The 14,439-nt window shown below is 42.7% G+C and overlaps 1 protein-coding gene across 8 annotated transcripts in view; it reads right to left on the bottom strand.

Moving 5' to 3' along the window:
* Positions 1-14,439, bottom strand: part of LOC109901687 (oxidation resistance protein 1) — a 208,585-nt gene that overhangs the window by 53,039 nt on the left and 141,107 nt on the right. For 2 of the 8 annotated variants that reach the window (XM_031786960.1, XM_031786962.1), the window contains exon 1: positions 7,173-7,499. The exons of 5 other annotated variants lie outside the window; for them this stretch is intronic. In XM_031786960.1, coding sequence (XP_031642820.1) covers positions 7,173-7,311 — 139 coding nt within the window. In that variant the 5' untranslated portion in view covers positions 7,312-7,499. Of the gene's footprint in view, positions 1-7,172; positions 7,501-14,439 lie in introns of those variants that run through there. One more of the 8 variants, XM_031786964.1, reaches the window with a different exon arrangement.

Here is a 14,439-nt window from a genome sequence, read left to right as displayed (position 1 = left end):
AAATATAAGGGATTAATTGTATCTCTATTTCTGACTTGTGTAACTCTTCTACTTAGCTGGTTACTGTTTGTAATGTAATTTGTCTGCTGGGCTATGTTCTCAAATAATCGTATGGTATGCTTTCGCCCCAAAGCATTTTTTAAATCTGACACTGTGGTTGGATTCACAAGAAGTTCATCTTTAAACCTATGTAAAATATGTTTGTTTTTCTGAATTTTTATAATGAGTATTTGTGTATATGAATTTGGCGCTCTGCAATCTCACTGGATGTTGGCCAGGTATGAGGCTAGCGTACCACATACCCTAGAGAGGTTAAGGACAACAAAGTCAAGGCATTGGAGTGGCCATCACAAAGCCCTGACCTCAATCCCATCGAAAATGTGTGGGCAGAACTGAAAAAGCGTGTGCGAGCAAGGAAGCCTATAAACCTGACTCAGTTGCACCAGCTCAGTCAGGAGGAATGGGCCAAAATTCCCCCAACTTCTTGTGGGAAGCTTGTGGAAGGGTACCTGAAATGTTTGACCCAAGTTAAACAATTTAAAGGCAATGCTACCAAATACTAATTGAGTGTATGTAAACTTCTGACCCACTGGAAAGTGAAGAAAGAAATAAAAGCTGAAATAAATCGTCTCTACTATTATTCTGACATTTTGTCACGCCCTGACCTTAGTTATCTTTGTTTTCTTTATTATGTTGGTTTGGTCAGGGTGTGACGAGGGTGGTATATGTGTTTTTGTCTTGTGTGGGGGTTTTTCTAGTCTAGGGGTTTATATGTCTATGGTTGCCTGGATTGGTCTCAATCAGAGGCAGCTGTTTATCATACTCTGGACCTAGTTTTGTCCCATGGAATAAATGTTGTGGATCTTAATGTTTTTCCTCATAATCCTGGACTATCGGACCACCATTTTATTACGTTTGCAATTGCAACAAATAATCTGCTCAGACCCCAACCAAGGAACATCAAAAGTCATGCTATAAATTCACAGACAACACAAAAATGAATTGTTGTCCTTCCAGACTCCCTCTGTCTACCCAAGGACGCCAGAGGACAAAAATCAGTTAACCACCTAACTGAGGTACTCAATTTAACCTTGCGCAATACCCTAGATGCAGTTGCACCCCTAAAAACTAAAAACATTTCTCATTAGAAATTAGCTCCCTGGTACACAGAAAATACCCGAGCTCTGAAGCAAGCTTCCAGAAAATTGGAACGGAAATGGCGCCACACCAAACTGGAAGTCTTCCGACTAGCTTGGAAAGACAGTACCGTGCAGTATCGAAGAGTCCTTACTGCTGCTCGATCATCATATTTTTCCAACTTAATTGAGGAAAATATGAACAACCCGAAATTCCTTTTTGATACTGTCGCAAAGCTAACTAAAAAGCAGCATTCCCCAAGAGAGGATGGCTTTCACTTCAGCAGTAATAAATTCATGAACTTCTTTGAGGAAAAGATCATGATTATTAGAAAGCAAATTACGGACTCCTCTTTAAATCTGCGTATTCCTTCAAAGCTCAGTTGTCCTGAGTCTGCACAACTCTGCCAGGACCTAGGATCAAGAGAGACGCTCAAGTGTTTTAGTAATATATCTCTTGACACAATTATGAAAATAATCATGGCCTCTAAACCTTCAAGCTGCATACTGGACTCTATTCCAACTAAACTACTGAAAGAGCTGCTTCCTGTGCTTGGCCCTCCTATGTTGAACATAATAAACGGCTCTCTATCCACCGGATGTGTACCAAACTCACTAAAAGTGGCAGTAATAAAGCCTCTCTTGAAAAAGCCCAACCTTGACCCAGAAAATATAGAAAACTATCGGCCTATATCGAATCTTCCATTCCTCTCAACATTTTTAGAAAAGGTTACTGGGGTCCTCTGGTCCTTGACCAACCAGCAGACAAGGGGCCTTTTCAGTGGCTATACATACAGTATTACTGTGGAATGTTCATAAGCACAAGCCCCAGGTATCAAGAACATTGTTATTATATAGTTATTAAGGTTTTTGTGTATATTCCTTCCTCACATTTCTATGTATCTAAAGATTTAATAAAAATTATACATGTGATATCTAAATGTATGTTAAAATGTTAGAAATATTCTCTTAATTATTTCATTTTAAAAAATGGCTAAATACTGTATATATATAATCTAGCTACTGTATTCAGGAGACAGAAAAACATGCCTTTTTTTAAACCAATAAATAAATAGTAACTTGATTTACCAACTGAACATTTCACACAAGGCAATAACCCAGGAGCCGATGGAGAGATCATGGTGTGATTAGTCGCCCTGGAGTGAGTGCTAATGAGACAGTCTGGATGGGGTGACACTCACTGAGCCTGTGACAGCATCAGGGTTTGATTTATTGACCTGGAACCAGTGTTAATGACGGGGCAGAGGCAGGATGAAGGGAGGGACTGTTCTGCTCCCCTCTCCTCCCTTTCCTGACACAACACAAAGTGCTGCTTCAGCAACATTTGGTTGTACTGGGTGGTGGCGGTGATGGTGCTGAATGCAGGGGAAAACTGACTGCATAATGCAGAGGGAGAGAAATAGGGAGAAAGAAAGAGAGGGCGAGAGGGTGTTAGCCAAGGGATGTGGGCTGTCGCTGTGTGCTTCCTGTGTGTAGTTTGACAGCTCACTAAGCCAATGCATATTCATTACAATGGCTGATGTGCTGTTATCGCCCCGTTAGAGTCAGGGAAGTCAAGGCCATGTCTCTCCTTATATACAGTTGAAGTAAGAAGTTTACATACACCTTAGCCAAATACATTTTACTCAGTTTTTCACAATTCCTGACATTTAATCTCAGTAAAAATTCCCTGTCTTAGGTTAGTTAGGATCACCGCTTTTTTTTAAGAATGTGAAATGTGTCACGTTCGTCGTATAGAGGAGACCAAAGCGCAGCGTGATTAGAATACATTCTTCTTTAATGAAAACAAAGAACACTTAAACAAACTATACAAAACAACAAGACACTATATACAATGAGTGCATACACAGGCAACTAACCATAGACAATAACTCACAGATAAACCAAGGAATATGGCTAAATATGGTTCCCAATCAGAGACAACGATAAATCAAATCAAATCAAATGTATTTATATAGCCCATCTTACATCAGCTGATATCTCAAAGTGCTGTACAGAAACCCAGCCTAAAATCCCAAACAGCAAGCAATGCAGGTGTAGAAGCTTGGTGGCTTGGAAAAACTCCCTAGAAAGGCCAAAACCTAGGAAGAAACCTAGAAAGGAACCAGGCTATGAGGGGTGGCCAGTCCTCTTCTGGCTGTGCTGGGTGGAGATCATAACAGAACATGGCCAAGATGTTCAAATGTTCATAAATGACCAGCATGATCAAATAATAATAACCTACTCTAGACTCCCCAGACCAAAGCTATATTCCCACCAATAACAATACTACCATACTGCTCAGAATTAAGCAATGTATTTGACATGCACTCTACATAAGTAGGCTACTGTAGAATGCATGTGGACACCGGAACATAACCCTTTATGCCTGTGGATCAATGCAGTAGGAGAAGGAGCTCCCCTGTTGATCCTATGGCTCTCTGCATTTCTGACTGCTGCATCTCCAACAACAAGCAACCTCTCAGGTTACAGCCTGAATCAATACCCTGAGGTGAGGAGAAGTGATGAGCTCAGCTAAAAGGAGAACCACAAACTCTGCAGTATCTCTCTCTACTGATCCTCAGTGAGCCAATGTCACTCAGCAGCCAGCCAGGCCTTGGTCAGAAGAAAGTAAGTATCACAAATCGACCACCTCTCCCTAGTCTGCTATCTCCACTGGACTCACCACCATCCTAGCGGAAATCTACCAACTGTACGACATCATCAACCCTCCAACCACAGTCAGCTAAGCTCCCTGTCCACCCACAGCAGTCCACAGAGATCACAGGGGGAAAATCAGTTTTTAAAGGTACCTGTGTGGCTAAATATCACACAAGAATGAGAGTTGACAACTTGATGAACCATTTCCCGGGCAGCAAACACCACCCAGACTATTCCATCTCAAATCTCTGACGGCTTTAATGCTAAATCTTTATTGTATACTCTCACCTCACTAAAGCACGCTTTGGCACAACATATTGAAATGGATTGGGTTGTTGCTCAGGTTCATAGGTATTCTGGGTAAACAGTGAACACATCTTTCAATTATGGTTGAGAAGACATTGAGAAGATGCTTGATATGAGTGTTGCTCAGTCAAACAGTCACAGCAGATATTGAGAGGAGGGTCGGTCAGACATTGACCTAAACAGGCTTCGGTTGCTGGCCCGTCAGTTTAGCATTAACTCTAAAAAAGACAAAAAACGATTCCGCTGCCACTGCAACCTCAGCAGAAATCAGTGCGATCCCCTTTTAACATGTCAGGTCAGATGGATGCATCGCTGCAAATGTTGCTTTTCATTGTTGTGATGGTGTCTACTGTTAGTATCTACAGTTGAAGTCGGAAGTTTACATACACCTTATTCACCAAGTACATTTAAACTCAGTTTTTCACAATTCCTGACATTTAATCCTAGTAAAGATTCCCTCTTAGGTCAGTTAGGATCACCACTTTATTTGAAGAATGTGAAATGTCAGAATAATAGTAGAGAGAATGATTTATTTCATATTTGATTTATTTCATCACATTCCCAGTGGGTCAGAAGTTTGCATACACTCAATTAGTATTTGGTAGCATTGCCTTTAAATTGTTTAACTTGGGTCAAACGTTTCAGGTAGCCTTCCACAAGCTTCCCACAATAAGTTGGGTGAATTTTGGCCCATTCCTCCTGACAAAGCTGGTGTAACTGAGTCAGGTTTGTAGGCCTCCTTGCTCACACATGCTTTTTCAGTTCTGCCCAAAAATGTTCTATAGGATTGAGGTCAGGGCTTTGTGGATGGCCACTCCATTACCTTGACTTTGTTGTCCTTAAGCCATTTTGCCACAACTTTGGAAGTATGCTTGGGGTCATTGTCCATTTGGAAGACCCATTTGTGACCAAGCTTTAACTTCCTGACTGATATCTTGAGATGTTGCTTCAATATATCCACATCATTTTCCCCTCTCATGATTCCATCTATTTTATGAAGTGCACCAGTCCCTCCTGCAGCAAAGTACCCCCACAACATGATGCTGCCACCCTCGTGCTTTACGTTTGGGATGGTGTTCTTTGGCTAGCAAGCCTCCCCCTTTTTCCTCCAAACATAACGATGGTCATTTTGGCCAAATAGTTATATTTTTGTTTCATCAGAACAGAGGACATTTCTCCAAAAAGTATGATCTTTGTCCTCATGTGCAGTTGCTACCGTAGTCTGGCTTTTTTATGGCGGTTTTTGAGCAGTGGCTTCTTCCTTGCTGAGCGGCCTTTCAGGTTATGTCGATGTCGGACTCGTTTTACTGTAGCCAATACAAACTCTGTACTGTAGCCTAAAGCACTGCTGCACATGAGGTCAAAGGTCATTACGCCTGTTTGCATCAAAGCATCATTGCTCACGACGCCATTCAATCACCCTTATAAAGCATCTGTCACGCCTTCATAATGCATTTTTTTGTTGATTTCTGAAATAATCATTGAATGAATCACTGCTTGTTGGGTTATTGTGAGGACACTTTGGGGCTAAACCAGTGAAGCATTACAAAATCTTCAATCGGATTTGCTATCTGTACATGCCTAACCAGCGAGGCTCAAAATAAATATGGAAATATTTTTGCCCTAAATGCGTTTCAATGTCAGTTGCTATTGTTAGTGAAGTTATTTTCCTCCATCCCAATAAATCCATAATGAGACCTATACTCCTAGAAAGATTAAACCAATATGATATAGGCCTAACAACTCTTCTCCACAAAGACAGACACCATCCATCACCATCACAGTATATCAAAATTAAACGTTCCACACAATTGGTTGTAAAAAAAAATCCACCATTATGAAAAAGACATCCAATTATGTGAAGGCCTATTCCTGACCTGGGTTGAAATACTATTTGAAATCATACCCAATACTTTAGCTGTGCTTGACTGAGTTTGCCTGTTGCTATAAAACCATTAGAACCATCCCCAGTCCTCACCCACATGGCACTCCAGGCAAGCTAAAATAAACGCTCAAAGTGTTTGAAAGATTTCAAATAGTATTATAAACACTGGTGTAGTACAGCTGAGATGCCAGAAGGCTGTATGTGTGTGTGTTGTTGTGTGTTTGTGTGTGTGTGGCTGTGTACTGTAGATGAGAAAAAGTGGGCTCTGTAGCAGTCAGCAGGATAATAGTTTGGTCTAATTAGGACAGAGATTAATAAGATGCATGCTCTGCTGCTCATTGTACTTTCCCGGGAAACCAAATGCCACTGAGGCCAGTTCATTAACAGTCGCTCTAATTCTCCCTAGTGCAGACAGTGTGTGTGTGTGTGTCTGTATGTGTGTTACTTACTGTGTGTGTGTTACTTACTGTGTGTGTGTGTGTGTGTGTGTATGTATGTGTGTGTGTGTATGTATGTGTGTGTGTGTGTGTGTGTGTGTGTGTGTGTGTGTGTGTGTGTGTGTGTGTGTGTGTGTGTGTGTGTGTGTGTGTGTGTGTGTGTGTGTGTGTGTATGTGTGTGTGTGTGTGTGTGTGGCTGCAGACATTGGCTCTAGTAAGAGGAGAGAGGCAGGTAATCAGGCCTGAGACGAGCCCCTCAGTAGCCTTCTGTCCCATCTGTGATGAATGAGCAGGCTAGGACCCTTACATGAACTGGTGTTCGAGGTCAAGAAAGCGTTGGCCAACTGACGAGGGAACTGCTCAGAGCACACAATCCTTCGTTTCTCAGGTGAAGTTATAAGGTAATGCAGATTTGTATTAAGGTATTTGTAAGCAATAGCATTCGAAACAATGCATTTTGGTACATTGAATTGAATTGGTTTATATTACAGACTGTGCCTTTAAGAAGCTTGTGCCTTTAAGAAGCCTGTGCAGGGAAATGTGTAAACTTCACCGTCCAACTCGTGACTGTGTTGCAACTTCTTCACCGTATGCCAACTCTACTGAAAATGTACTGTAGGTTGTTAAAAAAATATATATATATAAAAAATAAACAAACACTGACTGACTTCATCTACGGTAGTCTGAACTCTGAAACATTACACATTATACATTGAACAAGTTCGGCTCCAAGTCTATACTCACACCTGTGTTAATGTTGATAATGTTGTCGTGGACACGTCCAGAGTGTTCTGCGGAAGAGCCATCGGAATTTCCCCGAGTCGAGGTCGAGGCAGGCCAGATTCTATTCGACAGCGCGACCCTGACAGACAGAATGTAGTCCATACTGTGGAACTCATACGAATATCACAACATGGATGCACCTTAGTTATCACCAACAACCGTTTAAAAAGAAGCCATTTCTGATATCACTGTCATAATAATGTTGCGATAAGATCTAGATAAAAGTCTTTCAAAAGTGTAATGCAGTGAAACCAGCGCACTTCAGCAGACGCAGAAATAGGAACTGAAACAACTGAACAACTTCCCCGATGACGTGCCTGTCTGGCGTCAAGCAGTGCCCCGCACTCACTGCAGTCAATGGATACATATTATTGATAAACAATTCTAGAGAAAACGATGGAAGTTGTGAAAAAACACATGATCATAACGTGCATTATGTAGCTACAATATCCAACCTATGCAATGAATACATGTTTATTGTTATACATTGTTATAGGGCATTGTTATATTGTTTGTATTCTAATATTTAGCCTATGCCTTATCCTTGAGGTGCGAAGTCCATTATCAAGATGGTTATTTAGGTCTTATAAATGAGTGACTGTATCCCTGAATGTGAGAGTCCAACAGCCAAGATGTCTGAACCTTTATGTCATGGTGTGTACTCGCCCTGATGGGCTTCAGTTTCACCCCTATCTGTCTGTTTCCCCTCAATTGCTGCAACTTGCAAGTCTTTACTTAAAGATGACATGCATGATAATCATGGGAACTGAACAAATCTCACTCTCATCTTAATAACATTGTATTCAATTGAGGAAAGCACACAGCCAGGCAGCCACTCCACTTACTATAAGTGTCCCACCATACAGCATAAGGCCAGGGACTCATACTATCACTGCGACATATAAGTGTCTCTTCAGACACCAAGGGAAGAAGATATGGCATTTGGAATGGGTCAATGTGTGTGGAACAGTGAAGAACCCAACAGACCAGGACAAGGTGTAATAATTGGGGAGCAGAATTAGAAACTGGAAACAGCCCAATGCATTATTCATCAGCAGAGATATGGTAAGAAATGAAAGAGAGAACGATATATTAGTTTTAAAACCCTGAACTGGAAATAAAAGTCATCTAAACGAATGAATAGATAAAATGACCGTGTTCTCCAAGGTAAGACATATGTTGTGCTCCATCTGCTGGTTACAGTGAAAAGTGCAGCCTGGTTTATAAATCACCTACTATTTTTAGGGGCACATGGATGGGTGACAGATTAACTCTAAATTGTGACAAAGCAATAGGTCAACATGGGCACATCCAGAGCCATATAAACAGAGTCAGGCAGAGTCTGGCCCCTCTCAAGGTTTCCTCCTATTACTAAGGAAGTGTTTTGGTACTTTACAACAAGTTAAAAAGCATTGTAAATGCAGGCTTTTGGTAATGTGTAGTCTGTTGTGAAAGACTAAAAAAGAAGGCCAGTGTTCACAAGAGATTTGGGTCAGGGTTGCCGAGATTAAGTAAACTGTTACCATTGATTTGTAACAGTACCACAGAGTCCATTTGGCTTCCTCTCTGTCTGGCCCTGTTTTATAAACACACGTTGCAACAAATGATTTGACAGACTGATTGATGAACTCTCAGTCAATAACACTGGTAAAGTTCCAAGTACCAAGGTGAACATGATGATGGATGAGGCTGCCTACAGTATGAGCTCTTAGTTGAGGGATTACAACTTGCTTTCTGCTCCATAGTGACCTTGAACACCATCCCCTGTCTGGGCCCCTGGGACGCTTGGCCTGGGGCAGGGTTGTTGTGATGGGTTTGGGACAGACCACCACCTGGGGCTTGTTGCTCTGTAATATATAGCTACTAAAGCTGTAAAGCTGCCCAGAGCAGTCATCAAATCATCCATTACTTCCATACAAAGGGGGGTTGGGTTTCCTCCCTGAGCTCTGTCTATTGCAGCCTAATAGGGGAAGAATTAGATACACTCTCACCATACCATCTAGCTCTGCTCCAGGGCATTAGTGTGCATTCCTCCTCTAGTTAGTGGACGAACGTGCACCAACGACCTGGACCATAGCTACGTACCATCCAGAAGACCGACTGAACTGTAACACAGTCTGCTTATTCAGCCCTGTTAAGTTTTCCCACCTGACTACTCTAAAGGCTGTGTAATTAAGCTACTGTGTAATTTGAGTCATTTATGAAACATCCAGAGGCATTAAATAAAATGAGCCTTATTGAGTGAAGAGATTAAAGTGTCGTTCGGTTTCAAACAACATTAAGTTTGGGTGTTTAATGTGTCTCTCCTTTCACATTAAAGACATTAAGGAGGTTTGTATCTGATTAAACGAGTCATCTACTGCCATTCTATCCATTCTAATGGGACCTTGGAGTTTATTCTAACTTCTGTCATTTGGTTATTAGCTCAGCATATTAACAACTGTTATACATTATATAAATGTATCGGATTGTAACAATCTCTAGTTAAGAGGACCAGCTACGGTTTGTATTGGTAACTACTTGTCTCTCTGATCCCAAGCAATCTCTTCATTACCAAACACAACACAACTTGTTGTACAGGGATCCATGCACAGAGGATCTAGTGTTACCAGTTGCCTCTGTAAGCCCTAGCCTAACATGCTGTGTGTGTGTGTGTGTGTATGTGTGTGTTTTGTGTGTGAGAGAGGCTTTGTCATCGTCAAAGAGTGGTGCTGAGACTGGGCAGAGTGTTCATCTCACCAGTTTCCAGTGAGAGCCAGGTAGGCTGGCTGTATAATCCCCAGAAGAGGAAGGATTTCACTATGAAACAACAAACAACAAGCCCACAGGCAGCTGCCCCGTCAACCGTCTGGTTACATAACCTGTTCACAACACATTGTGAAAGCACACACACAGATGCACACGCAAGCATGTATACACAGACACAGACATACAGACACACACAGATGCACATGCAAGCATGTACACATAGACACAGACACACACAGACACACAGGCACACACAGACACACAGACATCTGTGCATTTCTCAACAACATAAATTCAGTAAAAAACAGACAAATAAAAGAACTCATGCAATACAGATACACCTCCTGGCAAACACACACAACCTGCGTTTCACTGTGTAATAATTGAGAGATGGACTGAAACAAGTGTTATAAACTAGACTCCTAGTTTATAACTAGATAGAATATGAATAGAGAGTGCTTGGAAATTAAGATGCCATTTCTCAGTACTCCTTCGAGCAGTATGTTCCATACAACTGTCACGTTCGTTATAAGGATCGGACCAAGGCGCAGCATGGTATGCGTACATTCTTCTTTATTTAAATAATGAACACTGAACAAACTACCAAAATAACAAAACGAAACGTGAAGCTATACAAACGAGTGCTGACAGGCAACTACACATAGACAAGATCCCCAAAAACACCAAAGGTAAATGGCTACCTAAACCCTAGACAATACAAAACTAGTGTACCCACCCTAGACACCCTGACCTAACCAAAATATAAAGAAAACAGATATCTCAGGTCAGGGCGTGACAACAACTGTCTTTGGGGTCTTCGAAAAGCACTATATACAGTCGGAAGTTTACATACACTTAGGTTGGAGTCATTAAAACTAATTTTTCAACCACTCCACAAATTTCTTGTTTACAAACTATAGTTTTGGCAAGTCGGTTAGGACATCTACTTTGTGCATGACACAAGCCATTTTTCCAACAATTGTTTACAGACAGATTATTTCACTTATAATTCACTGTATCACAATTCCAGTGGGTCAGAAGTTTACATACACTAAGTTGACTGTGCCTTTAAACAGCTTGGAAAATACCAGAAAATTATGTCATGGTTTTAGAAGCTTCTGATAGGCTAGTTGACATCATTTGAGTCAATTGGAGGTGTAGCTGTGGATGTATTTCAAGGCCTACCTTCAAACTAAGTGCCTCTTTGAGGGAGGGAGGCCAGTGAAAAGAGTGTTACAACTAGGATGATGTGAGAGACAAAGACTGTTTACTGTGGTTAGCACTAGGATGATGTGAGAGAGACAAAGACTGTTTACTGTGGTTAGCACTAGGATGATGTGAGAGACAAAGACTGTTTACTGTGGTTAGCACTAGTAGTCTCTCAGAGAGACAGGCAGGCATCGGTCTTCACAATGGCTGCAGTCACAGGTGGAACTGGGCCTGTCACACAACACCTCCTTCTCTCCTCCTCTCCGATACATCTCTTCATTGGGAAAGTATATCTTTCTCTCCAGCCCCTCAAAGCTGTCAACAACAGCATCACAACAGATGATTCTGTTTCTCAGAATGCGGTGCCGAATATTCATGAAGCTATGAATCCATGTTGTGGAAAATGTCTGTTAGGAATGTGACAACGCCAAATTGAATCATGTGGAGCAACTGGCTGTCTGTTTACATCACATACTGGACTTATATAACCATCATTAATGTCACTTAGTCATTCAAATGGAATTTTATTCCCTACAGTGCACTACTCCTGACCAGGGCACATAGTGTTCGGGTCAAAAGTAGTGCGCTATATAGGGAATAGGGTGACATTTGGAATGCACATCTTAATAACTGCCATTATTCACGCTTGGTTTTAAACAAACTGCCCTCACTTGAAAGTCTGCTTTCAGTCCTTTGTCTTTTCTCATACAAAATGGAGTTCTAATGCTCTCCTATAACAAGAGCCTTTTTATGATATGTCATTTGCTCTCCTCTCTGCGGTTAACCTCAGTATGGGTAGTTACTGTAAGCTGCAGTGCAGAGGGTGAGCGGGGACTGCAATTACCCAGCCCCTTCATCAGGCCTTGGCCTATGTGCTCGCAGTGTGGGAGTCAAGGCTACCAATCATACTCCAGAAAATTATTTTGCTCTCTCGGACTCATAGGTAGTCAATTTAGTGTTCAAGGCCATTACTGGGGCCGAGATGGACCCCGCCTCAGCTGCCTTGCCTTCCCAGAGTCACTGCTCATAGAATCAGGCTAGGTATAACTAACATTACCACAGCATTATTGACTCTTTATGTCATGCATACATGCTTTATGAATGGTACATATCACCACTCTAAGCAAAGTGTTACTATTCAGTGTCAGCATTCTCCTGATGTTGGGAGAAAAGAACCCTTAACAAAGGAGAATCATCCCGTCACAGTCAATTGTCACAGTCCCGTCCCGTCACAGTCAATTGTGTTCTTATATGCTTCAGGGTTTGTTTGTTTCAACTCTTCCACAATTCATGAAACTTATGCTGTTTTGGTTCAGTTAGTGGCAGATTTTTGACCAAAACTCTGAAAACTTTTGATCTGATATATTATTGATTTATTATTGTTGAAAAATTATGCAGTTAGTGTGGAATACAGAAATAGGCTTCGAAAACACCCTCAACTCGACAAAGAGTTATAAAAACACGCGCTGCACATTTAAGATAACAAAAGGTTATTTCATTTTGAGTACAAACATTATCAGAACATGAATACTATGTCATAAATGTTATTGTTCACCATTTCTAAATGGTTCCAGAAAAAAAAACGTCCATCTATAGATTAGTTCTATTAAACCCAACGTACTAGACTGGACTGGAGAGCATCCTGAGTGTTGGGAGAGGACCAAAGCAAAGCTTGGTTGTGACTCAGCCACAGCCACCGCCAGCCCACCACACTCATTCCATCCGTTGCATTGATTCCTCTTTTTGCCTCTGGGACAGCGCAGTTGTCCTGGTCTGTTGTGATAGATCACTGCATCGTGAGAGCCAGAGCCATCTTTCACCAGCAACTATAACCCCCCGTCCCCAGCTCATGGTCATCCATCTATCCTCCTGTGGCCGTGGGTGTCTGTACAGTGGCTGTCTCAGGCTCCACTGGGAGGCTGGGTGGCCCCAGGAATAATGACCAGGGGTGCACAGTGACCATCAGCTCAGCTCATCTCTCTCTTGTTCTCTTTCTCGTTGTCTCTCGCTCTCTCGTTGTCACATTATGATATGAGGAGAGGAGGAGAGGAGAGGAAGAGAGAGGAGGAGGAGAGGGGATGTGGAAGTAGAGGTGGAGAAGAGTAGAGGAGGAGGGGAAAGAGGATAGGAGAAGGAGAGGGGAAGATGAGAGGTGGAGAGGAGAGGAGAGGAGGAGGGGAAAGAGGATAGGAGAAGGAGAGGGGAAGATGAGAGGTGGAGAGGAGAGGAGGAGGGGAAGAGGATAGGAGAAGGAGAGGGGAAGATGAGAGGTGGAGAGGAGAAGGAGAGGGGAAGATGAGAGGTGGAGAGGAGAGGAGGATAAGGAGCGGGGAAGATGAGAGATGGAGAGGAGAGGAGGAGGGGAAAGAGGAGAGGAGAAGGAGGGGGAAGATGAGAGGAGAGGAGTAGAGGAGAAGATGTAAGGTGGAGAGGAGAGGAGGAGGGGAAAGAGGAGGAGGAGGAGGAGGAGGAGGAGGAGGAGAGAAGATGAGAGGTAGAGAGGAGAGGAGGAGGAGAGGGGAAAGAGGAGATGAGAAGGAGAGGGGAAGAGGAGAGGTGGAGAGGAGAGGAGGATAAGGAGAGGGGAAGATGAGAGGTGGAGAGGAGAGGAGGAGGGGAAAGAGGATAGGAGAAGGAGGGGGAAGATGAGAGGAGAGGAGGAGTAGAGGAGAAGATGTAAGGTGGAGAGGAGAGGAGAAGGAGAGGGGAAAGAGGAGAGGAGAAGGAGAGGGGAAGATGGAGAGGTGGAGTGGAGAGGAGAAGGAGAGGGGAAAGAGGAGAGGAGAAGGAGAGGGGAAAGAGGAGAGGAGAAGGAGAGGGGAAGATGGGGAGGTGGAGTGGAGAGGAGAAGGAGAGGGGAAAGAGGAGAGGAGAAGGAGAGGGGAAGATGAGAGGTGGAGAGGAGAGGATAAGGAGAGAGGAAAGAGGAGAAGGAGAGGGGAAAGATGAGAGGTGGAGAGGAGAGTTGTCTGTTTCTGAGAAAGGTTTCATTTCAGGAGGTAAAGATGAACATCAGACATGCACCACTGCTCTCGTCACGCAGGCAATTTATTAAAACAATAAAGCCTAGCCCCACTATAACGCTGACAGCTCTACATGCTGAGACAGGGAGTGGGAAGAGACAGGGAGTGGGAAGAGACAGGGAGGGGGAAGAGACAGGGAGGTGGACATCTCAGTGAAATAAACAAAATCAATTGTACTCGTTGAACTCTGAGGCTGGAATGAATTGGTTTCTCTTTAAGTCAGACACACTCTTATATTTCATCATTATCT

This window comes from Oncorhynchus kisutch, linkage group LG13 (genome assembly GCF_002021735.2).
Source record: "Oncorhynchus kisutch isolate 150728-3 linkage group LG13, Okis_V2, whole genome shotgun sequence".
In the NCBI taxonomy this organism is placed as follows: Eukaryota; Metazoa; Chordata; class Actinopteri; order Salmoniformes; family Salmonidae; genus Oncorhynchus; species Oncorhynchus kisutch.
Note: the sequence above shows the minus strand (reverse complement) of the source record. Positions and strands in the feature narration are given on the sequence as shown.